At 41.6% G+C, this 26,108-nt stretch overlaps 2 protein-coding genes across 3 annotated transcripts in view; both read left to right on the top strand.

The window, feature by feature from the left end:
- NPM1 (nucleophosmin 1) overlaps nt 1-15,611 on the top strand; it is a 15,825-nt gene extending 214 nt beyond the window's left edge. The window contains exons 2-11 of one of the 2 annotated variants that reach the window (XM_077757331.1): nt 1,957-2,036; nt 2,814-2,933; nt 3,280-3,373; nt 3,716-3,822; nt 3,935-4,002; nt 8,911-8,968; nt 9,335-9,418; nt 10,105-10,206; nt 12,436-12,510; nt 15,255-15,611. In XM_077757331.1, the coding sequence (XP_077613457.1) occupies nt 1,957-2,036; nt 2,814-2,933; nt 3,280-3,373; nt 3,716-3,822; nt 3,935-4,002; nt 8,911-8,968; nt 9,335-9,418; nt 10,105-10,206; nt 12,436-12,510; nt 15,255-15,293 (827 nt within the window). In that variant the 3' untranslated portion in view covers nt 15,294-15,611. Of the gene's footprint in view, nt 1-1,956; nt 2,037-2,813; nt 2,934-3,279; nt 3,374-3,715; nt 3,823-3,934; nt 4,003-8,910; nt 8,969-9,334; nt 9,419-10,104; nt 10,207-11,199; nt 11,532-12,435; nt 12,511-15,254 lie in introns of those variants that run through there. The other variant, XM_077757332.1, reaches the window with a different exon arrangement.
- Nucleotides 15,612-22,694: 7,083 nt separating this feature from the next.
- Nucleotides 22,695-26,108, top strand: part of FGF18 (fibroblast growth factor 18) — a 32,468-nt gene continuing 29,054 nt past the window's right edge. The window contains exons 1-2 of the mRNA XM_077757138.1: nt 22,695-22,740; nt 22,914-22,950. Coding sequence (XP_077613264.1) covers nt 22,709-22,740; nt 22,914-22,950 — 69 coding nt within the window. The 5' untranslated portion in view covers nt 22,695-22,708. The remainder of the gene's footprint in view (nt 22,741-22,913; nt 22,951-26,108) is intronic.

Below are 26,108 nucleotides of genomic sequence, written 5' to 3'. Positions count from 1 at the left end.
GGGGGGGGCGGGAATCCCACTGAGGCCTGGGCTGGTGGAGAAACCCGGGCGGGCTGGAGGCCCCGAGGGAGGGAAGGGAGCCGCTGGGGCCTTGCAGCCTAAGGGATGGGAGGCCGGGAGAGGAGGACAGAAGCCTGAAGCGGAGGAAGGAGGGGCGGCCTGGAGCGTGAGCGATCCGAGGCCCAGAGCCTGAGGTAACGTAGAACCGACCTGCTCATGGGTCGGCTTTGCTTGGAGCACACGGCAGGGCCACGGCCATGATTTTCTCTTGGAGTGTGTGGTTTCGTAGGCGTGCGATTGCTGGCTGGGGTTTTTCATGTCGGGCTGGAAGCCATGGTGGCCCATGGTGGCGGGCATGGGTTTTTTTTCGGAGGGAAGGGGTATTTAGAGCCTGGCGTTGGCCTCAAGCCTCACGAGTCCGGAGCCCTGAAGCTGAGATTCAGCCCCGGTGCTTCGGCCGGTTACGGGGGGAAGGGAGGCGCGGCGGGGCGTGAGGAGGCCGCAACCGCTGGGAGCACGTGGTTGCCACGTGGTTGGGGAAGGAGGGGGTGTGGGCACTACATCCGGGGCTCCCTGGTGTCTTGTCACCCCGGACCCTCGGATCCTGGTGCCTCATGAAGCTGTTGGGCGGGAAATGTTGGGTGAAGTGGCGAGTAGAGCCAAAATTCTGGAAGTCTTTGTTCCGTGCTGAACCTCCACGACGGCAGATCTCGATTACAGGGCACTTGTGTCTCAGGTCGGTAAGTGGAAATGCGCCCACCTTGCAGGTGACGATGCTGGCGCTCAACTGAAGGGACTTGTAGTTATGCTTGTAACTACAAGTTGTGCTTGTAGTTAGAGCCTAGATTGAGCTAAGCGTAAAGCAAGACCCTTGCCTCCAGAGCTGGTGCGTTGTTTGTAAGTATATAGTTTTATTATTTTTGGAGCTAAGCTGGTTTGGAAACAGCCTTTTTGAAAAGATACGAGATGTGTAGGGGTCAGTTTGAGTCCGTAAGATCTGGTACGACTTTGAAGTCTTGCTTTCCCTCCAGAAAACTCAGTACCATAGTAGAAAGCGGCCCCCTTGGGTTTTTCAGTCTTAGGTGAACATAATGGTTGAAGCCGGATCTTTGTCAGGCAGGCTGTGAAATAGTGCAGATCTTGTCCCACATTTGTGTTTTCTTTTTTTTTTTTTTTAATATCCCATGCTGAGATACGTTAGTTGCGATAACATTTAGGCATTTATATACCAGTAGCTGTTAGATGGCAATTAAATGGAATCATTTAATTAAAATGTTATTGTGTCGGTACTTGAAACAACTTGCCTATTGATGGAATGGGAGATAACTCCTACCTTGAAGCTTTTATAACTAGCCCTTTTGAACAGCTGGGGTTTCTGGTCAGTATACCGTATTCCCTCTTTCTTGGGAAATATCCTTACGATATATTTTGAGCATAATTTAATGTACATTTCTGTTAATTTCAAAGATGGAATATTGGTCTCTGTGCCAAGTTTTGATTCTTTCATGTTTGTAGTTTTTGCCTTGTAAATAAGTTTGTACATGTAGGTGTTTGTGTAACCATTCTTATTTCTAAATTTGCCACTTGTCCTGTATATTTAGGTAGGTAATTATTTTAAACAGTGGAATTTTTATCAACGTTGTGTATTAGACTTAGTGTCAGATACTTGTTTCAGTTTTTACTAAACTCTTGAGCCTCTTTCTACCTAAGAATGGTAATAGTGTAGTTAAAAATGAGATAGTATAGTGGGAAAATGGAATTTATAAAGTCCTGTATTGGTGTTATTTGATATTTATGGACTCTTGTGTTTAAAAAACCCAGGAAGAGACACTTCTGCTTTGCCATCTGGTAGCTAGAATAGTGTAAAACCTGTTCACAAACTGTTATTAGTTTTTTGGCTACCCTCACTTAAGTTTCAGTCTTACTTCTTCACTATTGCTTTTTTTTCTTTTACAGGTTGTGAACTAAAGGCTGACAAAGATTATCACTTTAAAGTGGATAATGATGAAAATGAGCACCAGTTATCTTTAAGAACGGTAGCTAAGCTTTTCAAAATAAACTAACCTTTCTTGATTTTTTTCAGTCTATTCCTGTTTGTGTGATATTTTATAACCAAGTATTGTATATACCGGATTACGTGCCTCTGGTGTAAAACTTGGCATCATTACCTCTCATTTAATAATCGTGAAGGGGTGCCTAGGTGGCTCAGTTGGTTAAGCTTCAGCCTTTGCTCAGATTGTGATCTCATGGTTCATTGGTTCGAGCCCCATGGGCTCTGTGCTGACAGCTCAGAGCCTGGAGCTTGCTTCAGATTCTGTATCTCTCTCTGACTAACCCTCCCTTGCTCACACTGTGTCTGTCTCTCTCAGAAATAAATAAAACATTAAAAAAAAATAATCATTTGGAGTTCAGTAACGCTACTGTTGAGCTGTCTACACTTACGTACTTTGCTGCTTTGATTGCATTATAAAGCCCTTTAGGGCAGTGATAAATGTTTTTCCTCCATGGTGATTAGCCAAAGACTTACTGTCTAACTTATAGTCTGTGGCCAGTCAGTAAACAGGTGACCCATACTGTGGGTAGATGATAACCTCTTAACAGTGCCATCAAATAACATTTTTATGCATTAAATTTATTGAATATGAGAAATGATTGGCAAGGACACACAAAACTTGGACAACATTGTGCACAAATGAGTTTTCCATCCTTGGTGATAAAGGGTTTATAATTCTGGTGTGTTTTTTTTTTTAAGGCAAATTTTGGGGGAATTTTAAAATATGAACTAAAATTGAAATAACTATTTTTGTTCACAGGTCAGTTTAGGGGCTGGTGCAAAGGACGAATTGCACATTGTTGAAGCAGAGGCAATGAATTATGAAGGCAGTCCAATTAAAGTCACACTGGCAACTTTGAAAATGTCTGTACAGCCAACGGTAAGGACACTTAACTGGATTTTATGTCCAGGTCTAATTCTGTTGCATTTATGTAGGTAGGTGCCCTTTAGGTTACACCAAGGACGTAGGAGGAATTTCCTTTGGTTCTTCTAGTAGCAGTGGCTGTGTCTTAAGTCACTGTGGAGTTAAATGGTCAACTCTTGAACATAGTGGTTTACTACTTGTCAGAGGTGGAAAAACAGGTTCACTGGTTTGTTACTTGATTTATGAGTTTGTCTATTAACATTTTTCTAAGTCTGTTATGAACAGGTATTTTACCAAATGTTTGACTTCTGGGTTTTTTTTCTCACAATATTTAGTGATTTTTAAAGTTTTTCCTTTTCAGGTTTCCCTTGGGGGCTTTGAAATAACACCACCTGTGGTCTTACGGTTGAAATGTGGTTCAGGGCCTGTGCATATTAGTGGACAGCACTTAGTAGGTATGTTATGCATTATTCTGTTTATTCTCTTTAATGCAATGAACTTTGTTCCCCATTTGGATTTTGTAAAGCATGGTTAGTTCTAGTACTGCTGTCTTTATAGGTTGAGATGGAAATACAGTAACTTAAAACTGGAAAAGCCTGGGTTTTGTTTTGTTGCTTTTCATTTAAAACTTAGACTACTTGCCATCAAAGTTGCTTTTAAAAATTTTTTGAACCCTATTTGCTGTTTTTTTCTAGTTTTTTTTTTTTAATGGTTCCTGCTGTGTGTTATGCCCTTTTTTCCTGAGTTCTTGGCTTGTTAGCTGAGTTTTATTCGTGGCCAATAATTTTTTATTTTAGCTGTGGAGGAAGATGCAGAGTCAGAAGATGAAGAGGAAGAGGATGTGAAGCTCCTTAGTATATCTGGAAAGCGTTCTGCCCCTGGAAGTGGTAGCAAGGTTCCACAGGTATAGGTGTAAAGATCTCTTATTTTGGCTTTTAATTTGGTTATTAAGATCAGCCCTTGTACATGAATGTATGTGTGTATATGTAAATATATATGTAAATTTTTTTTTTAAGAAAAAAGTAAAACTTGCTGCTGATGAAGATGATGATGAAGATGATGATGATGACGATGATGATGAAGAGTAAGTAGTGTTCTCTTAGAAACTTGATTTAGCTGTATGGGGAGTAGTTTATGAAAGTTATTTACCATAGTCCTTTATGATATTAAGCAATAGTTGAAGGGTAAATGATTAGTGGTCGTCACTTCATTAAGTTAGTGGAGATGAAGGATGTTACTGGGATTAAGAGCCTTTAAAATGTTGCAGTGTGGGAGTGCCTTGGTGGCTCTTTTCAGTTAAATGTCTGACTCTGGCTCAGGTAATGATCTCACAGTTGGTGGGTTCAAGCCCTGTGTCAGGCCCTGTGCTGATAGCTCAGAACCAGGAGTTTCCTTCAGATTGTCTCCCTCTCTGCCCCTCCCCTGTTCTTGCTCTTTCTCAAAAGTAAACATTAACAAAAAAATTAAAAAGGAAATGCTGCAGTGTGTTGCAAATTTTCAAGAAAATGTGCAGCGTTTCCCGAATGTATTTGACTAGGTACCTTTTTTTTTGAGAAAGATTTAGTGAACATGTGGTAAGTCTTCATTGAACAGTTTTATGATGAATGGTTTAGGTGGAAAGAGAATCTGAATAGCTCCAGCAACATTTGTGAATTGTCACTTAACAATTTTTGTCCCTCAAAGGATTTTGGCCCTTGGTTCTGATTGTTACTGATAAAATAAATTCTCTCAAAAAGAGATTTTAAGATTTTCTTGCAGGTTTTAAAATTTGGTTGAAAACGATTTGATAGGTTTATTAAACTTGCTCAGTCTAAGGTAAACAGTTACATGCCCAATAAAGAATAAAATGCTATTAATAATTGGTCTTTCCTATTTACAGCAGTATCAGTAACTTCTAATAAGTTGAACTTTTAATTGCCTGTCAGCTTTGTTTTTGAGTTCCCAGGTTGGTCTATAAATATTGAAAACAGTTCAAATAGAAGAATTTATATTGAATTATTGAATTCTTGTTCTATTCAAATAGAACAAAAGACAGACTGATCAAATATGTACTAGTTAATGATCATATTTGGGAGTTAGGTTTTTCAGTAACCTCGAGTAGCCAACCTGGTAGTTATTTAAAAAGCCCTTTGGGCAGGACAGTGAAGGCAGAAAGTAGGAAAAGGCCGAGTTGAATGCTAAAAATCAAAATTATCTGCATATCAAACTTAACAATATAGTTGGTATTTTATTAACTGCTTTTGAGTATAGTTATCATTAGTAAGAATTAAAATGATACACTCCAAGAGAAGTAGGGGAAATGGGCTTAAAACGGTGAGAAATATGGGTGGTGTATGGTGCTTAGTTACATTTGAGTTTATGTAGTCTTTGATTTCAGATGATCTTTGTCTAGGTTTACTGTTGATGCACAATAGCATATTCACTGAGGAGAAAATCTCTTCTAGGAAGGCTTTGGAGTAGGGACCCAATTGTTAACCTTTATTCTGCTTGGGTTTTGGAGGATTCCCTGTCCTTAAAATGGCGATTTTTTTTTTTTTTTTCTGATTGTAACCACAGTGCAGAATAGTCTGCGTTCTTCCATGTCTCTTCTAAGTTGTCTTAAGTTTGGTAGTATCGGAAGAATGAAGTGTGTGTGCATGTATGAGTATATATTAAGGTCCAAATTAGTAATTTTTCATGTAAAGAAAGAAGGGATGGGTAGTCAGAATATATAGGTAGGCATGGTTAAATAAAACTGCTTATGATAGGGGTTTTATAGAAGTAATTATCATTCTTGTTTCTAGTGTGGGGAGGCACATAAAGGGATTGGGTTCCAATGCCAAAATTGACAGAATCATGACTGTATCTACATGGCTTTATGTGTATTACATGATACTTGACCATTATAGCAAATAAACCCCAGTTCTGGAAAGATGGGTGTTTTCTCTGATTGCACATAGATGAAGTGCTCCCGTTTTAAATTTAGAGATTACGTGTGAGGAAGAAAAGAAACTTTGGCTAGCATATAATGTTGGTATTTCCTCAGAAATCATTCTATAACCACTTCCCTTCACCCAGCTCTAGTCAACCACTAATGTATTTCATCTTTAATAGATTTGGTTATTTTTGCATATTTCATATAAATGGAATCATACAATATGTGATCGTATGACTAGGTTTTAAGAATCATATACATTGGGGCACCTGGGTAGCTCAGTTGGTTAAGCATCCAATTTCTTGATTTTGGCTCAGGTCATAATCTCATGGTTCTTGGGATCAAGCCCTACTTGGGATTCTTTTCTCTCTGCCCCCCTCCTGCTTGTGTGCGCATAGTTCCTCAAAAAGAAATAAAAATAAGCTTAAAAAATTATTTCTGTTGGAGCATTCCTAGTACAGGAAAGTCTTGGTTTGCAAGTGTAGTATGTTCCAGAAACATGTTTGTAAATCCAAAGCACTTGTATATCAAAGCGAATTTCCCCATAAGAAATAATGGAAACTCAGATGGTTCATTCCACAATGCAAATCTGTTCATATGAAAATGACTGTAATACTTAAGTATAATACAAAATAATAAAATACAAAATATAAAGAAAAATAAATTAACCTGCGCTGTGAAAACCTTCATGGCTGCTGTGAGACAGACTAGAAGAGGGTTATTGTGTACGACGACTTTAACTACCACTAATGGAATCACTGCTACCTATTGGCCCAATGGAATCTTTTTTGCAGTACAGGATTAATAAACTCTTGTCATATACTCTATTCAGGGTAACTGGCAATAAGGCAGCAGAGGAAAGGGTCTGTATCTGCAGGCAGCCTGACCTAGAATGAAGCAGAGCATTCCTAAGCTTACTCTTGTATGGAAAAGCAAAGGACTGTCCATAGGTGCTTTGAAGTGACAAAAAATATAGTAGTGCCAGTTGTGGGCACCTTCCAAAGTTCTGAGAGATCACTGATTTCTACCAAACAACTGGCCAGAGACAGCATCCAAGCATGGGAGTCATGGGAGTCTCCCATGGACAGTCACTCTGTCCAATCTACAGAGAGAACCAGTGGCTTAGTTGTGAGATGTGATGTTTGGCAACACATACTGTTCTTAACTGCAAGGCATCACAGGTTTATCAAGTTACAATTTTATTACACATTTGCTCATCTTGTGGAACCACTCAAGTTAACTTGAAATCCAAGGTTTGTATCTTGATTTTTTTTCTAGATTATTAAGAGTGTTGATGTTTATTTTTGAGAAAGAGTGTGGGTGTGGGCATGCGGGGAACGGGCAGAGAGGAAGAAGAGAGTATCCCAGGCAAGTTCTCAGAGCCCCACATGGGGCTGAAACTCATAAAAAACCATGGGATCATGACCTGAGCTGCACCGATTGAGCCATCCAGGTGCCCCAGAGTTAGTTGTGTGTTTTTGTGTTTTTTTTTTTTTTTTTTTAATGTTTTGGGACAAGTTCTTTATAAGATACAACTCAAATCTTTTTTTCCTTTCTTTGGGTTGTCTTTCCACTCGAGAATATTTAATTTTTTTCAGTTGAAGCACAGTTGACAACACAGTGTTACATGAGCTTACATTTTTTAAGTTTTTATGAATTCCAGTTTGTTGTTTGTGCTTTTGGTGTCAAACCTAAGAATTTACATCTTTGATCCATTGTAATTAGTTTCGGTACATGTGAGGTAGAGGACTGACTTAAATTAATTTTGCATGTGATTTCCAGTTGTACAAGTGCTAATTATTAGCCTTTCAACATTAACAGTCTTGTCGCTGTTATTGAATAATTAACGTAAATACAGGTTTATTTATGGACTCTTCAATTTTATTGATGTAGGTCTATTCCTTCTGCTAAACAACGGTTCTGATTTCTGTTGCTTTGTAGTTCTTGTGGGCTTCTCTTGAAAATACTGAATTTAACTTTGTTCTTTTTCAAGATTGTTTTTTGCTTGCTTTCAGTTCCTTGAATTTTGATACAGATTTTAGGATCAATTTCTACAGAGAAGCCAGCTGGGACTCAGGGATTTCAGTGAATCTGTAGATTAGAGTTGCCACCTTTGTAAGATATTTCTGCTGATCTGTGAATATTAGATGTTTGTTTATTTTAGTGTTTTTAAACTATAATCTTCCAATTTTTTAAATTCTTAACTCCTTTTAGTTGTAAAAACATAATCATTTTAACCATTTTTTAAGTGTACAGTTCACATTGTTTAACAGGTCTTCTTTCATCTAGTAATACTGAAAATCTACTAATTAAATGAAAGCAACTCATTTCTACCTTTCTCTAGCCCCTGGCAACCACCATTTTACTTTTGGTTCTATAAAAAGTATAAAGAATACTTACGATGCGTTATCGTAATGGGATCATACAGTATGCTTCTTTCTATGACTGTCTTGTTTAATATTCTCAAGATTCATCCATATTCAGCATGTGACAGGGTTTCCTTTAAAACTGAATATTCCAATAGTATAAATCGTAAGAACTATCAAAACCTTCAATACTCCATTTAATATAACTTTTTTAGTTTGACTGGTTTTTGTGTTTTTTTTTTTTAATTTTTTTTATGTTTTATTTATTTCTAGGAGAGAGAGAGAGACAGCGTGAGCAGGGGAGGGTCAGAGAGAGAGAGGGAGTCACAGACTGAAACAGGCTCCAGGCTCTGAGCTGGCAGTCAGCACAGAGCCCGACGCGGGGCCCGAACCCATGAACTGCGAGATCATGACCTGAGCGAAAGTCAGACGCTTAACCAACTAAGCCACCCAGGCGCCCCTAGTTTATTTGACTGTTAATGGACATGTGGGTTGCTTCTACCTCTTGGAAATTGTGAATAATGCTGTAGTGAAGATGAATGTGCAAATAGCTCTTCACGATTCTTTTTGTCAATTCCAAAAAGTTCAGAATTTAATACCTTGATTGGCTAAACTTGTTGATGCATCACTTTTTCTATGAAATTGGTTCATAGCCAATAGACTTTTTGGTTTATGAGTGCATTAAATCAGTAAGGATTCATTTCATTTGTAGTGATGATGATGATGATTTTGATGATGAGGAAGCTGAAGAAAAGGCTCCAGTGAAGAAAGTAAGTAGGATCCAACAATGATACAAGGTTGTCAGAAATTGCTAGTAACAAATGATAGAGAAGTTTTTTCTGCTTTTTACCTGTATTTGTAGTTCATGAAAGTTGGCTTGGGAGGAGTGAATGATCTAATATATCTAATATTTTAAAAATTAGTCCTGAGTTGGGGTAGTCTTAAAATTTTCCTAGTAGTGAAAAATGATCTCCTTTCTTTATCCATGTGGCCACTTTAGATATTAGCCCTTGACCACTTTTGTCAGATTGAATTTTTTTTTTCTTCGCATTACTACTTGTGGTTTGGGGCAGTTTTATTTGCATCCCTGTCTGTTACATAGGAGGGCATTGATTAAGTTTAATTTATAATTGCAGTCTATACGAGATACTCCAGCCAAAAATGCACAAAAATCTAACCAGAATGGAAAAGACTCAAAACCATCAACACCAAGATCAAAAGTAAGTGGTATCCTACACCTAAACACAGTCTTTGTTGAAGTAGTTAGAGAAGTTAAAACTTATACTGTGGAAGAAGCTATTCTGAAATTTGGTAGTGCCTGGAGAACACCTGTAATTGGTGTCTTAAAGCGTTGAGTATGCTTGTTGGTAATTGTCATATATGTGTGATTCCTGGCATTCTAGTGGGAGAGAAAGCCAGCACAAAGATTGTGTTAGAGTTGTCTCCTATTGTTGAAAGGTATTATTTATTGCATAGCAGTTTCTGAACCCTGGTTGCATGTAAGAATCTAACAGACAGTTTAACAGAATCACAGTACCTGGTCTTGGGGATTACTGTTTAAAAGCTATGGGAATGGGCATCAGGCATCAAGCGGCATTGACTTGTTTCATTCTTGGAGCCTTCTGCTTTCACTTTTGATGGTACCCTTTTTAAGTGTAGAACTAATCTGGTGTGAAATATTAAAGCGAACTCAAGCTATTGTATTCCTTTCTTATGGAATGATTTTTAAGAATAAAATAATGATTGTTTAGACATGGATTAATTTATGATAACTAAATTCTGGTTGTGTACATTTTACAAGGAAGGATTGTAAACAATGTTTTCCTTGAGAAAATCCAGGCAGGTAGGATGACTCTTGAGAGTATACATCAGTGTATACACTTAGGACCTTTCAACTTTTTTTCAGGGTCAAGAATCTTTCAAAAAACAGGAAAAGACTCCCAAAACACCAAAAGGACCTAGTTCTGTAGAAGACATTAAAGCAAAAATGCAAGCAAGTATAGAAAAAGTGAGTAAAATGATCTTTCCTGAGGAAACTTTTATTAGGTTTATTTCCCCTTCTATTAAAATGCACCTTTGTGAAGGCTTGGGACAATATCTTTCCTTTTTTTTTTTTTTTTTTCCTTGATGTATCTGCCCCTTTTGTGCTCTTGGTTTTCAGAAGTATTCTACTTGTTACTTAACATTGATCTCTAGTCTCTAGTGATTTTTTTTTTTTTTTTGCGTAATTGAAGTTATGTATATTCTTCTATGAAAGAAATACGAGTAAGTTGATTTTAAGATTTCTTTTCTGACTTTGATGTTAAAGGAGTTCAATGAGAACATTTTCCTTTACTTTTTGTTCTGTTTGTAAGATGCTACAGAACCAGCAGAGGGCGTATGAGTCTTGTAAAGTTACAAGCAGCTGGTTGCTTGGTATAGTTAAAAAGAAACTACGCATGATTTGAGTCCTTTTATTTGCCTTTTACACCAAGGTATTTCCAGTCAATATATGTGGATCTTTGACCAACATGCTTACGTTTAGTTACCGTTTGTCTTAAATAGTGGAAACACGAATTTTGCTTTCATCCTACTGCTTCCTTTACTGGGGAACTAAACTTCTTAAACTTTAGTGAATTTGGACTTGGAGAATATGGAATAGAATAATCAGTTTAAATGTCTTAATATTTGAGGAAAGCTGGAATTCTTGAGTTATATCAGACCCTAATATTTGAGAATAAAGTGGAATGGTGAGGGAAATGTTGCTGAACCTTACTTTGCCCATGTTTTTGTTGTGTTTTCTAGATTTTTACCTGGCTTCAGTAGATTTCGTTGTACAGTGAAGAGTCAGTTGGAAAAATAACATTTAGAACCAGAATGTGTTTATTGTTTTTGCTTTAGTAATACTGTAAACCTTTCTAGTCTTCCTGGTATCATGCTTTATTTTTATCCCTTGTGTACAGNGGAAACCCCTCCCCCCCCACCATTTTAATATGGACCTATCTCCTTGGTTTAATTACAGGCGAATTGAACAGTCCTGGGCACTACTGGTAAATTAAGCCCCAAGCTGGGGAAAGAGGAAAAGGAGAGACAAATGTAGTCCATACTGAGTGTCATCAACAATCCAGACTGAAGTCTTCTATTTTAATCTCAAATCCCCTTTCCTGATTTGCCACCCACCCAAGCCCCCTTCCAGACTGGAAGCAATCTCATTCTTGGTCTCCTAAAGCACTTTCTTTTGGCTGCTGTGATTCAGTGGGATGATATACCTTCTATGATTTGTGCATTTGCCTCACCTCTTTGACCGTGTTTTAATCACCTTTGTATCTCCTTAGCTGCTCAATAAATACTTGAATGAATCAAATAAGTATGTATGTGATAATAATTTGAAACTGGGAATTTATAGTGAGGTTTATGTTCTAGGTGATAGAGGCAGTTTAAGAATCCCATACCGTATTTCTGACCACTTATTTTGTACTTTGATTCCTTTGGCATTCTAAAATCTTGATTTTTTTTTTTTTTTTATGCATAGATGATTCAGGTTACATGAAAAATGAAAATTTAGTTACCAGAATAGGAAACAAAAACTATAGACTTTGTATATTAAAGTAATTCAAAACTAGAAATGATTATAAACCCCAAGGTACTTTCAGTGTTTGAAAATACTTGTTGATGAAATATTTTGAAAATAACTTGGTGTTAGTACTATTGTGGTTTCTCTCCTATGTTTATAATTGAAGGAGATGTAAGTTTTAGAGATCAATGAAATGTAGGACTGATGTTTTGTCTTGCTTGGACTCCTATGCCTCTTGAACTGACTGCAGATTAGTGTGCTGGACCTAGGTTCTTAGTATGTATTAAGTGATGTTCAAGTTTGATCTCTTTGTATATGGTACTCTGGGGTATATATTTGTTCTCCATTTGACTCTGGGTGGTATATAATAGGCAAGCTGACATTTGAGTGCCTGAAGAATCTCAGTTGAAGCTTATATTTTGTAGTTTTAGAGTGGTTGGAGAGAATTTGAAACTTGGACAAACCTATCAATATAGGAGTACTATGAAAGACTTGGGTTCTAAATAACATGGCCCAGTAGGTCTTTCTGGGCCTAAAACACTCAGTATTATTAAAATAAAAGAGTTGAAGGGATAAGGAATGAACCAGTGATCCATGTAATAGTATGCAAATCTGTGAGGAGTTTCATAATATCTCAAAAACAGTGTTCCTATACTCAAAACTCATAATGCTTTTGTTTCCTAGGGTGGTTCTCTCCCTAAAGTGGAAGCCAAGTTCATCAATTATGTGAAGAATTGCTTCCGGATGACTGACCAAGAGGTAACTGAATTTTCAGGAGACCTGACCAAATCCAGATTTTTCAATATGATTTATTTATGATTATTTTCTTTAAGTGTTGGCTTCTTTTAAAAGGTTCCTAACCACAGACAATACTTCAGATTAAGTACATGGAAACTCTTAAGAATTTAGATGGCAGAGATTGAGAAGATAATTTTTTAGTACATTTTTCTCAGTTTTTATATAGCTGGTAAATTATCTTGGTTACTGAGCAGTTTTACTTCGGGTACTCTGTTGACTAAAGAAATATGCTGTGGTTTCCTTGCTGCTGCTCCATTTGACTACTTGAGGTAGTCTGATCTTTTGTGTGCTTGGGAAACACATTTTACTGAAAATGTTTAAAATCTGGAAGCAAGCAGTTAAGTTGTATACTCAATATATTATCAATATATTAGCTTAAGTCAGCTGTTAATTTGTTTTACATATTGTTTTATTAGTAGAAGGATATTGATGGGTGTATTTTTATTGTTTTATGGTTGCTGACTCAGATTGTAAAGGAAAATGTAAAAGCAGGTAAGGGTGCTAGGCTCCTTGTAGATACAGAACATAATGCTGTTTTAAATGATTTTTGTCAGGAATCCCAAAGCCTTCTGTATTCAACTTTTTTTTAGTAAGAGAAATTTTCTACTTTAGATAAGCTGCTTTCCTGCCACACTAACAAGGAAGCCTAAGACTTATCTCCCACTAATGCCAGAGAAAGTGGTAAAATAAAATGTGATTAAAATTCAAGGGAAGATAAAATAATAAATAACCAGAGTTTATAAAGGCCTTCCACTCAGAGTGTCTGTCTTGGAGCTAAAGTGAACTCACTGCGATCAGAAGTATTTTCTGACTCTGAAACTGGAAGCATACTGGGCAGGCGCCTGGGTGGCTCAGCCTCGTTTGAGCATTGGATTCTTCGATTCTGGCTCACGTCTTGATCCCAGGGTAGTTGGATAGAGCCACCTGTAGAGCTGAGTGTGGAGCCTGCCCTGGATTCTCTTTCCCTCTCCCCTGCTCACACGTTTGCTCTCTTTCTAAAATTAAAATAAAAAATTAAATGGGAAGCACATTTTCAGGTGCCAGGATAAAATTTCTACAATATTAAAAAACAGTTTCAATTATTACTGTAGAGATTATCAAAGCTTAAATGCTTCATGTTTTTATGGCATGCCTAAAGATACAGGTAATCACAATGTATAAAAAATTCCTTGTATAATTTTTCTTGTGAAAAAGTTGCTTATGAGGATATGGCTAGTAAAGTCCCTTCCATATGTGACTTGGAATTTACTAGTATATCTTTGCATAAGCTCCTGAATTAAGAGCTAATGAAAACAGTTGTAGTGTTTGTGTATGTGGAGAAACTACAGATGAAATTTTATGTAAAGATAGTGTTTACTGAAAACAGTGATGATTCTGCAAAATTCTTGAATGATAAGGAGGATTTTTGTGAGACTCTCACATTTTGATATTCAGTTCCCTTGCATTTGATAGTTCATCAAATAAAGCCTACTTATTTCTTAGTTTTAAATGACTGTTTAGCAGGATTATGTAAATTCAAAGTTCAAAAAAAATCACTAACCTGTACTCTGTTGTTTTAAAGGCATTTGTTGAATCCTGTAAAGAATTGACAAACATCAAGACTATTTCATTTTTATCTATTTTAAAAGATTTTATTGGGTTTTTTTTTAATGTTTTTTATTTCAGAGAGAGAGGCAGTGTGACCAGGGAGGGTCCGAGAGGGAGGGAGGTACAGAATCTGAAACAGGCTCCAGGCTCTGAGCTAGCTGTCAGCACAGAGCTGGATGCCGGGCTCAAGCCCACGAACCGTGAGATCATAATCTGAGCCCAAGTTGGACGTTTCACTGACTGAGCCACCCAGGCGCCCCTAATAGATTTTATTGTTGAGTAATTTCTGCACCCAGTGTAGGACTTGAACACACAGTCTTGAGAGTCACGTGCTACACTGAGCCAGCCAGGCACCCCAAGACTATTCTTTTTAAAAAGGACATTATTTATGAATAGGAAACGGAATCTCAACTTGAAGTGGATAATTAAATATACTTAACCATGATTCATTTGAAGAATGATTCTTTTTCGTGGATATTCATGCTAGCATGAGAACAAGTATAGGTTTCACCTTGTGTTGAAGGAAGGCATAGAAATGGAGGGATGCTCTTTTTTGTCAGTAGACATTTTAAATCATTAAGGAATGGAAAAGCCGGTTATTCCTTAGAAGATGAGTGTCTTAAGTGTTTTAACAAATCAGATAAGAGCAAGGCTGAGTAATTTAGTGTATTTCAAGTGCAGATAATTCTTTAGTGTGTGTTCTACAGGCTTAGAAATTGTAAATATATTTAGCTGTGTCACGGAAATACATTTAACTGCATTTTCTGTTATTTCTTTGTGCTAAGTCTGGCAGCCCTAAAGCAGATGACAATAGGCAACATTGGCCAGACTGGCCTCTCTACTCTTTCATTTATGTAAGCTGTTAAATGCAGTACTGGTACCATTGACTTCGCTTACGAAGGTTTACATGACTGTCTGATTTGAAGTATTTGAAAGTAAATTATGTCTGAGTATAAATTTCCTTGCAGTCGGTTCTTAATTATCTAGAGTTGAACCTTTTTGGTGGTAGGATGAAAAATAATAGATATGTTGAACTGTACAAAGAAACATGCTTTAATTTATTGGTGTCTGTGAAGTGCTGTGGTTCTTTTAACCACATTTCTTTTTTTGTTTTCCAGGCTATTCAAGATCTCTGGCAGTGGAGGAAGTCTCTTTAAGAAAATAGTTTAAACAGTTTGTTAAAATTTTCCGTCTTATTTCATTTCTGTAACAGTTGATATCTGGCTGTCCTTTTTATAATGCAGAGTGAGAACTTTCCCTACCGTGTCTGATAAATGTTGTCCAGGTTCCATTGCCAAGAATGTGTTGTCCACAATGCCTGTTTAGTTTTTAAAGATGGAACTCCACCCTTTGCTTGGTTTTAAGTATGTATGGAATGTTATGATAGGACATAGTAGTAGTGGTGGTCAGACAAATGGAAATGGTGGGGAGACAAAAATATACACGTGAAATAAACTCAGTATTTTAATAAAGTAGCACTGTTTCTCTTTCTATTATTTACCCTTAAACTTTGTCAAAGAACTAAATGTACATAGGCAAAAGTATCAGATAACACCTTAAAATCCCCTGAGAAAAACAGTCCCTGCCCTAAACCTTCCAAATTGTTCTGCTGCTTAATTCTTCATTGTGAGCATTTAATGATTCTACTTCCCTATCTCCTGATAATTGGTAATTATGACCATGCCGACATGTTTCCAGAAGTTCAATCAGGCCTCCTATCTACTTAGCCAGCCTATGTACTGGTAAAATCTGGCATGTTAAAACACCTTGTAGCAGGCTTTCTCAACTTGGGTTCTTCATTGAAACCAGAAGATGAAATCTGTTGCTTTTTTTCTTAATTTGCCCAAAATATCACAATTCATACATTTTTAGGTTCATGGGAGAAACATTACTTTATTGCATGTGGTGGTTACATGAAGACCTTCAGGGCCCAGTCCTTGGGATCTGTTACCATGTGCCAGTTGCATGATGGGGTCATGGTTAGATTACTGTTGGTTTGCTGTGGTGTATGTTATCTGGTAGTTTGCTAATCTATGGAGGAGGTATTTTCTGAGTACATGTAACCTGAAAAGTCACTTTAAAAAAAATTTTTTTTAATGTTTGTATTTCTGAGAGACCACGTGAGCAGGGGAGGGTCAGAGAGAGAGGGAGACACAGAATCTGAAGCAGGCTCCAGGCTCTGAGCTAGGTATCAGCACAGAGCCTTACACGGGGCTCGAACCCACACGCTGAGATCATGACCTGAGCCGAAGTCTGACGCCCCACAGTCTGAGCCACCCAGGCAACTCTGAAAAGTCCTTTTTTGACTTAAAATTCAGTGCTGGTAAATCTTTTTCTCTGTATTTTCATTGTGCCGTTTTTTTGGCCACCTCCTGATGTTTTCATGTGGTCTTTTGTATATGACCAGTTTTTCTGAGAACTGATTAAGATTGCTTTGTTGCTGGTTTTCTGAAGTTTTATAATATGTCTTATTCTGGGCCCTGGGTAAACTGGGTCTGTCCTCCAGAGATTTTTCCAGTTTAGGGCCATGTTCTTAGGAGATTCTGGTCTCTTGTTTCTATCCGTTCTTAGGCCTTCTGTTTGGTTCCCTTGGATGTTTTTCCTCATTCCTTTTTGTTTAAACTTTAGGAGAAGAGACCATTTTATGTCACCAAAATTGTTTTGGTTTTGTTTTTTTAACTTCCAAATTTTCTTTGTTGGTGTTTGGGGACATAGTATCTAAAGTCTAAAGAAACTCTTCTCACCCCATGCATTGTTTACTCTTTTTTTTCACCTCGGTCTGTTTTCTTTTATATTGATTAGGAAGATTGCTTTTGTTGATGAGGCTGCAGGTATTTTGATTGGATCAACAGATAACTAGCCTTTTTGTGTTTTGCTACAGTAACCTCATTTTGATGTGTGGGGGAAAAGGTTGGTGCAGTACTGTCTACTCCCGGTGTCCAGGGGTTAGATCTAGTCATTTCCTTTAAGTTTCATTTTTCTTCAGAGTATTCATTTCCTTGCTCCAGGAGGTCTATCCTTGGAGCTTCTCTCATTTTATACCTTTATTAATGGAGATCCGATTGGAAATGGTGATTGTTCATCGTTCTTCATTTCACTGGATAGTACCTTGTTTTAAATAAAGGATGTTTATATTACTTGATGTTTAAAAGATCATTAAGTTGGTAGAATTTGAAAACAATTTACACATGACTTTTTCAAGGTTACTGGTACAGAGTGCTACCATGAGCTAAATACAGTAGAGTTGTCATTCCTTGTAGGTAGTATTTTACATTACAGAAAGTGGTGATACCAGAGTGTATTAGGTAGTTAAAATGTTCAAAAGTGGAAGTGTACTTGGATTGTAATGTCTTAAAATATAGGTCTGATTCCCTTCTTATTTGAGTAGTATTTGAGTAGCTTTGTGTAGCTGTTTAACACTTGGGCTCATGGGTGTGTATGTGGCAGGAAAACCAAAAAGAGCTCTTCCCATTCTGAGGGAAAGCAGCTGGCCTTACTGGTGACCCTATACCCTATTCTAAGGCTTGCAACTAGAAATTCCTCCTTTAAAAAAACCACTTCTGTGCAGTCCAGACTGTTAAGTGAGATTGGCCATACTTCCATCAATATTGGTTTAATTGCTAAAAACAAGGCACTTTGGGAAAACAAGTTTTAAGGCGTTTTTAGCTTTTACAGAATTTTTAATTTGATGTTAGTGCACCAGCCAGGGAGAGAGGCAGAGGGAGAGAATCTCCAGCAGACTCCACAACCCGGCGTGCAGCCCAACACCGGGCTCAATCATGATGGACCGGTGATGAAATCTGGAGTCTGATCCTTAGCTGACTAAGTGCCCCACATTTTTAGTTTTCTAAGATTAATTAGGATCTTTCTTGATTCATAGTAGAGGGACCTGTAACAGAAGCTGTTTTATTCTTGATTTTGAGACTTTGTAATAGGTTTACCAGAAATACTTCTTAGTACTTTCTGATGGACTAATTCTATTTCTCCTCCTTAGGCCAGCCTGCTGAATATGAATGTTAAATGGCTTTATTCTTAACAATGCCATTTGCTGTTCTGCAGATACTTCTTTTAAAATCCTTTTATTGCTTCTGTTTATACCTGACTGAAAACAAATACTTTATTGTTCTTTTCACTTGCCAGTTTTCAGAATGATGGGTTGATGTTCTAGTAACCTCCGAAAGTAGTGAATTTTAAGTATCCTGAAATCCTGTATTGATACTTTGCTCTCCTTTTTTGGCTGACGGAAGTCTCCTTCAAGCTTCTTCCTACCATCACAGACTCTAGTAGTCTGATAGCTTCTTGCTTTGTTGTATGAGAAAATGTTCCAGGTTCATCTTCATTCTTTTTTTCCTCCCTGGGATAATTTTTTCCAAGTAGCTCTGGTTCCTTTTTAAAAGGAATGACAATTAAGAACAGTCAGGGTGGGAGTGGTGCTCGTTAATACTGAGTTGTTATTTAGGTTCACTTTATGGATGATCAGATCAGAACTTTTGGAAAACCTAGGGAGAGCTGTCAAGAGCTGTTGGGCAGTGATGGCACTTGTTGGGGAACTGGATTTGATATCTTAATCATGCAAGGTTCTGTTAACCTTCAGTTTCAAACCACAGAACAAAAAAGGTTAATTGGGGAGAGCAGATCAGGCTGTCTAAATGGACCATGCAAATAACATGAGGTTTATAGTATTATCACAAAGCAGAAGCTATTATGTGGTCTTGACAATTACTAGCTTAATGAGGGGAGACATTCTAGGTAGTGTTGGGATTGTTTGAAATTGTCCCAAGAAAAGTTGTGGGTCACACATGCACTGAGTCTCTGAATCAAAGATAGGGGTCTGGGCCCTGGAGATAAAGGGGTTAAAGTTTTTATTTCGTTGGGTTTTTAAATTTCAATATAGTTAGCAATAAAGGGTAAATTAACATTTCAGAAAGTCTAAGGCTACCTTCCAGCCAGTCCATGCCAAAGAACCAGTTGCTCCCTGACTCAAGAATTTGGCTGTTAGAGGTCCTGTTTAATGCTGTGAAAGTTCTGAATGCTGGTTTTGAGAAAATTGTTGAGCCTCATCTGTGCTAAGGGTCTGCTCTTAACCAAACTAGCTTCTGTTGAAGACTTGGGTTCTTACAAGGGATGGAGGTGCTCCCATCTTTCTATTTTCTACAGCCTTATGTTGGGGAGAAGTGGAAAATAAATGTCAGATTGTAGTGCTGTTAATTTACCTTCACACTTGAAAAAGAGGAGGAATCTAAAGTGAAGTAATTATAAACACCTACTGTGTCCCAAAGTGTTTAGGATTAGTAAGCAAAGCAGTCACTGCCCTGTAGGACTTCCATCCCGTTGCACTAGCAGTCAGTATACATTCTCAACTCCCTTTAAATTTTCAGTTCTGTGTAAGACAACAAGGAGGTGTTATTAGCGTACACCTTCTAAGTGTAATTAGCACAGCCATGCACCCCAAACTAGTGGCCTGCATTGGCCTCCCTCACTGCCACAATTGGAACATTTCCAATTCATTATCACCTACAGTAAACTTGAAAAAATGGATTTCGGCCCTTAGTTTTAAAGGCTTTGACAGACTAATGGCATGTCCACACTGTTGAGTACTACTTGGCATTAAGAACGGACAACTGGTAAAAGCAACAATGGATGAGGATGGATCTCAAAAACATGGCTGAGCAAAAGAGGCCAGACACAGAATGTCACATAATACATGGTTTAGTTTATGTTACTCTAGAATCTAGTGCCAACAAATTACTGTTAATTTGGGACCAGTGATGGATGTGGGGAGCCGATGGCTCAGAAAGGTGGGGTATATTTGTTTATATTTTGAGAATGTGGGTCGTGGGGTTAGAGAGGGGGAATCCCAGCAGGCTCCACACAGCACAGAGCCCCATGCAGGGCTCGAACTCCTGAACCTTGAGATCATGACCTGAGGTAAAATCCAGATGCTTGACGGACGCTTCACTGACAGCCTTCAGGTGCTCCTAGAAAGGTGTTTACATAGATAGAAACATTTGTCAAACTGAACACACAACACAGATGCACTTAAAAAATGTACATAAATAATGGCTTAAAAAAAGGCTTTTGGCTACCTGTTGGCCTCTGAGAACCTGCAAGTCATGATTGACCATTTGCCTGTATTTAGCATCAATTTTGCCACTCACCTCTGGCTTAATCCTGTCACCTAGTCTTTTATTACTTGCAGGCACTTGATGTCTTTTGCTTGGAATATTCCTTTCCATGGCTGGCTCTCCCCACCTTTGTGTCTTAGCCCAAGTATTACTAAGAAGTGTTTTCTATGCCTTTGGTTTTCTTCAAAGCACTGATAACAAGCTAGAATTTCTTTGACTTAACTTGCTTAGTGCCCATCTTCCCTAGAAGTGAAGTGGCTTTTTAATATTTTTTTTCTTTTTAAGTTTATTTTTGGGAAGGGAGCAGAGAGAGAGTCCCAAGCAGGCTCTGTGCCACGAACTGGGAGAGCATCACCCGAGCCAAAACCAAGAGGCAGATGTTTAACAGACTGAGACACCTACGTGCCCTAATGAAGTGGCTTATTTTAGGGCAAGAACTTGTCTGTCTTCCCTCCTGGACTGTCTGTAGGATCTCAATAAATTGTGATTGAATGAATTGAGAAGTGACTACCAAATTAGTAGTACATATTAAGTGCTATATGAACATGTCAAATTCAGATAGGAAAAGCTCCTCCTATAAGATTATGTAGTAACTAGAAAGGCATATGAAAACTAGATTTGAGGTGTGAATTTGGAGTCAAGACATTCTGGTTAGACACCTCTTCAACTGTAAGTGGAGAATAATACTACCTACTGCATGAAATCAAAGAAGTGAAAATCTGAGAATCATAATTAGGATTATTAATAACAGCTAAAACCTTTGGAGCCTTCATTATGTGCCAGACTCTGACCTCATTTAGTAACTGAAAACAACTCTTGAGTTGTTACTGTTCTTAGCCACAGTTTGTAGATGAGGAAGCAGAGTCTCAGACTGTTACTTGCTGGAATTTGTAAGTAAATGTTGGAGGCAATATTCAAATGCAGGATTTCTGACTTTTGAGTTTATGCTCTTAATCAGAACTGTTCTCTTGACTGGGCTTTTTTGGTCAGTCTTACTTGGGTGATAGTCTAACTTGTGCAGCTGAAAGATATACTTTACCTGAATACTGAAAAAAGTGGCAGGCATTTTACATAGAACATAGTTGTATACTCATTCCATTTAGAAGTAACTAATCATAGTATAGAAAGAACAATATTTGCAATGAGAATGTCTAAGTATATTGAGTCCAGTGCTTCACACAGGGACCTTTTCACCCAGTACCTAGTTTTCAAAAGGTTTTCTGCTCTTGTGTCCAGTGCTGAAATAGAGGCGACCTGTTTAAGAGCCTCAGCTTTGAGTTTGCAGACAGGGCCGATTCTTGGAACGGTTGATATTTCATATTTCATATTCCATAACTGAGAAATAGCGCTGTTTGACAGCAGCTACTTCAGTTTATGCTCTAGGGGAAGTGAGAACATCAACTAACCACCAATGACACCCGGAAGTATTTAGCCAAATAGCATGGATTTCTGAATTTTGCTTTTTGAGTCTGTTCTCCGGTGTCTTTCCCACTGTGACCTCTTTTCCCTAAGCATCAGGCCAAAGGAAGCCTGCCAGTAGAAGCCTCACTGGAGAGTGAGGCAGTTGTACATGACCAGAACATCTACATTTTGAATTTTGTGGAGAGGACGGAGTGACGCCTCTGAAGCAGGGAGAGGCGGTGCGAAGAGATGTCCTCATTGGTGTCCTGGTTAAAGGAACTGAACTGCTTAGAGTGCAAATGAAGCGAGTCTCAGCCAGGTGGTCGCTGACCAGAGTCCTGCTGGTTGCCTCCTGTAGCCCTCTGGGGCGGGGGTTGCAGGGACGCCTCGGTGCCGCTAGGTGGCAGCCGCGCGTTTCCAAAGCTGGCTCGTCTATCCGGGAGCGCAGCTGGGAGCCGGAGAAGCGACCCGAGAGCCCTGGAGGGGGGTGGGGGGGAGAGAAGTCCTGGAGACCCCCTTCCCCGCAGGAGCAAGGACGGAGAGATCCGAAGGGGTCTCACTGAAGAGTGCCAGCCATCTGAGTAGGCATCTGAGACACGCCACGTTCCTGCGTGGACTCACAGGGCGGGTTAAAACGAACCCTCTTAAGCGGTGCCGCCCCGGGGGCTGGGCCTGACCCGCCCCCTCCTGGCTCCCCACTCTTGCGCTAGCGGGTGTGAGTGAGTGCTAGTAGCGAATATAGGCGAGTGAGGACGCCCCGCACCTAACTGCGTTCTTGGGCACCGCAGCCTTCCCAATTCGGGCAGCATTTGCGCCGCGGCGCGGGTCATTGCGCCTGGGCGCAGAGCTCCGACGGCTTCCAGCGCCCACCAGCCCCAGCCTCGCGGGCTCTGCCCCTTCGGAGCTGCCGGTCCCGTCGCCGAGAGTCTGAGCGCCTCCCTCCAGCCCAGAGTCGCCAGGAGAAGGCGGAGGCAGTAGAGAGGCCGCGGCAGGCAGGCAAGCTGGCTGGGCCGCCTTTGATGTGGGCGCGGCGCANCCGCCCAGCGATGTATTCAGCGCCCTCCGCCTGCACTTGCCTGTAAGCGCCCGCGCGCGGGGCCGCCTACCCTGCCTGGCCGTCTGTCCGTGTGCCTGTGACTCTGTCTGCCCGCCCGGCCGTTCGTCTGACTTTCTGACTGCGTATCGGTCTGTCTGTCTGCGCGCCCCCCTTCCTCAAGTCCCACTGACCACCTCTCCATCTCTCTTCCGCAGGTGTTTACACTTCCTGCTGCTGTGCTTCCAGGTACAGGTATGTGGGATCCTGACTCTGACCTCCCCCTGCCCCTGCCTCTCGGTGCAGGTCGACCCCCCTACCTCGGGCCGCGCCCCCTCCTTGTGCCCCACCCCTACTGGGCGCCGAGCCAGTGCACCTGTTCCCAGGGCGCCAAAGGGCGGCTCCGCGCGCGTCCTGCGCCGGCGGGGGACCAGCCAAGGGCAAGGGGCTGTGCTGCAGGGCTCAGACTGGCGCGGCCCCTGTCGGCCTCGGCTGGGAGGGATCCCCGGAGCCGGCGGACTCAGCCGCTGCAATGTGCCCAGCTCCAAGCCCCATGCCCACAATCGGCGAGGAGTTGGGACCTGGGCGCTTTTTTCTGCCAACCGTCCCTTAATATCTCCGCTCGCTCTTCCAAACAAAAAGGCTCCTTTCAGCCGAATGGATTTTGAGTCCAGGGAGAAAGCTTCAGTTGTAAATTACTCTGTGGTTTCAGAGGCGTTTGCAGGAGAGAGAGGGAGAGAAAGAGAGAGACAGAGAGAGACAGAGCGTGCTAGGAGACTGGGTGAGAGGTAGCAGATACCGGCGATTGGGCTGAGGGGCCATTGCCCTTGAAGCCTCTACGGAACTGGCCACCGTTCTGCACACCCTCGCTCAAGGTGGTGCAGCTCTCGGCTTGTTCCCCGCCTTGCTCCCCGCTCGCTCGCTCGCTTGCTCGCTCTCTGTGAATCAGAAGAGGGCTTGGCGCTCAGCCTGGAAAGCACTTGCTAAAATCTGATCTGTTACTTCAGCAGCTTTCAGACTCGGGAAGGTCTTGGCACGCAGACAGTTGGAACGCTCTGGCTTCCAAAGCCGTGGAAATGAAGGAAAGGGGGGGGGGGCAGAGAAAGAGAAGAGGGAAAGAGGGAGCGACTTCAGCCCCGATTAGAACCAGACCAGGGCTGCCTCAGCATGGTTGGGGAGGGGGGCAAAGGGAAAGGGAATAGGAAGTGCCAGCTGCCCCAGCCCCCCCACCCCCACCCACTTAGAGCTGCAAGGGAGGGGCCCTAGAAGGAGCTGGATAGGGGCCAAAAGAGATTATCTGCCCCTTACCCCCTGGGTTGAAGGCAGGTGTCCGCAGGGTTCTATAAGATGCTTAGGTTTATAGCTTTGTGGGTTCCGGAGGTGCCCAAAAAGCCTTGAGCAGGGAAAATGGTGGCTCTCCCAGCTTTACAGCCTAAGGAGGGCTGTGAGTGTTGAGTGCTGTTGAGACTCAGCAGCCTCTTTCAGTGTTTGGTGTGGTGGCGGGTCTGCTTACCTACCCTTCCACTCCTGGGAGGCGATCCTTAGCATCAGGATGGACACTGGGCTGGAGGCAGCTAGGTGGGGCTGGGGGTTGTAAGGATGGATGGGTGGACAGACAGACGGACTGCTGGGTTCTTGCCTCCTGTTAGTCAGGCTGGGGTCCCCAGTGACTCCTTGAATCAATATAACTGGAGTCAGTAACTTAAAACTGGCTGTTTGCCAAAGCAGATGTGACCCTCTGGTGGTGGGGGGCAGGGGTGGGGAGTAGCTGGTGTCAGAGAGAGAGGCCAGTGCCAGGCATGGCCTGCCTGGTTTACAGCTGAGTCCCCAAGCAGAGGGCAGGTCCCAGGGTCACCCCGAGGGATCTGTTGGTCTTACCTGGATGGGAGCTCCTTTCCCTCAGTGCTGTGCCCTGGGATGGGGCAATGTTGAAACGGGCATTGGAGGCAGAGGGATGGCTGTGGACTTGGTTGCCCCATCCTCCTGCTGCTGGCTGCCCCTTGGTCCTTAAAGCAGGGCTCAGAAGGGGCTGCAGTGTGGCCTTTGTATTCTCTGGGGAAGCATGAGGAGGGAACTGGGACTCTGCATCCTACCTCCTGGCCAGAGCCAGAGCCAGCCTCTCAGGGAAGAGCTGGGTGGTACATCTGGGTTAGGGCTTCCAGCAGGTGATGGAGCCTCCTCTCCCCACTCTCATACCTCATCCTTTCTTGGCAGCCTTTCCCCATCCGAACTGCCACAAGGCTGATGTATTTAACCCATGGTCCGTGCACCCAGAGAGCATCTAACGATGGGATTAAGTGCGCTCATGTCTTCCAGAGGACTCTCAGCTCTCTGCCGATTTTCAGAAGCACCTAGGATTCCTAAACAATAAAGAAACGGTGGCCTTCTGTCCCCATTCATGCTCTAGGGACAAAGGTGGAGTGGCCATGAACCTCAGAGATGAGGGGTGGGAGTATTGGCTGCTGAGAGCGGTGAGGTCCGCCCCCTGCTGAGGCGGCGTTGGGTGGGCTCAGGAGAGCAGCCACATGCCCACAGGGTGCACTTATCAGGGATGGCGAGGGCTCCCTTGGTGAGCAGGGGTCAGGGGAGGCCTTCCTTCAGGGTGGGAAGGGCTCAGGACTTTACAAGCTGGCAGACTGGACCTGAGTCCCAGCTTCATCTTTCCTTGTTTGCAGACCGCCGTGAGTGTTAGCTTCATCATTTGGGAAACGGGTGGCTTTGAGGCTGAAGCGATACATGCTAGGTGTGGGAAAAGGTTTGGAAACTCTCACCTACCCAAGAGGGTGTGTTGTTCTGCTGGGAAATGCATGCGCCTATGCCCTTCCCTGCCCCGCCTCTGTGTTTTGGGGGACTGCTCCAGTCTTAGCAATTAGAGTTTCGGGGCTGCTCCCTTCTCCCCATCCATCAGCCCCCATCTCCAGCCACATTTTCAAGAGAGCACAGTCAATGCCAGACACTGCCTTCCCCCACCCCTTCCCCTCTACCATGTGGTGAGCCCCGCCCTGCCCCCTCCCCCCTGCTGGCCACTCCAGGAAGCGGGAAGCTGGGAATTTAATAAAACCCCTTCTCCATACAACTTGGGACACCACGGATAGCTCAAATCGGAAGAATTTTAAAAATTTCCGAGGGGAGCAGGCGGCGTGACCAGTAAATTGCTTTTCTGCACTTGGCTGAGCGCCGACAATGACACCGGGCTGGGCCTTTCACGCAGCTTGGCCGGCACCTGCCTGACATTGTTCCTACCGCCAGGCTCGGCTAGGTCCTGGCCTTCTCCAGACAGGCCAGGCTCAAGGCAAGCCAGGGAAGGGGGGCTTCTGCCACCCATCCCTTGTCACTCTCACAGCACCACTTCCTCTCTCACTGCATGATGTGTTCAAGTTTTGAAGTTTCCTTCCACGCCCCCTCTTGGCTGA

The sequence above is a fragment of the Crocuta crocuta genome, unplaced genomic scaffold (assembly GCF_008692635.1).
Source record: "Crocuta crocuta isolate KB4526 unplaced genomic scaffold, BGI_CrCroc_1.0 scaffold131, whole genome shotgun sequence".
NCBI classification, from domain to species: domain Eukaryota; kingdom Metazoa; phylum Chordata; class Mammalia; order Carnivora; family Hyaenidae; genus Crocuta; species Crocuta crocuta.
This window is presented reverse-complemented; position numbering and strand designations above follow the sequence as displayed.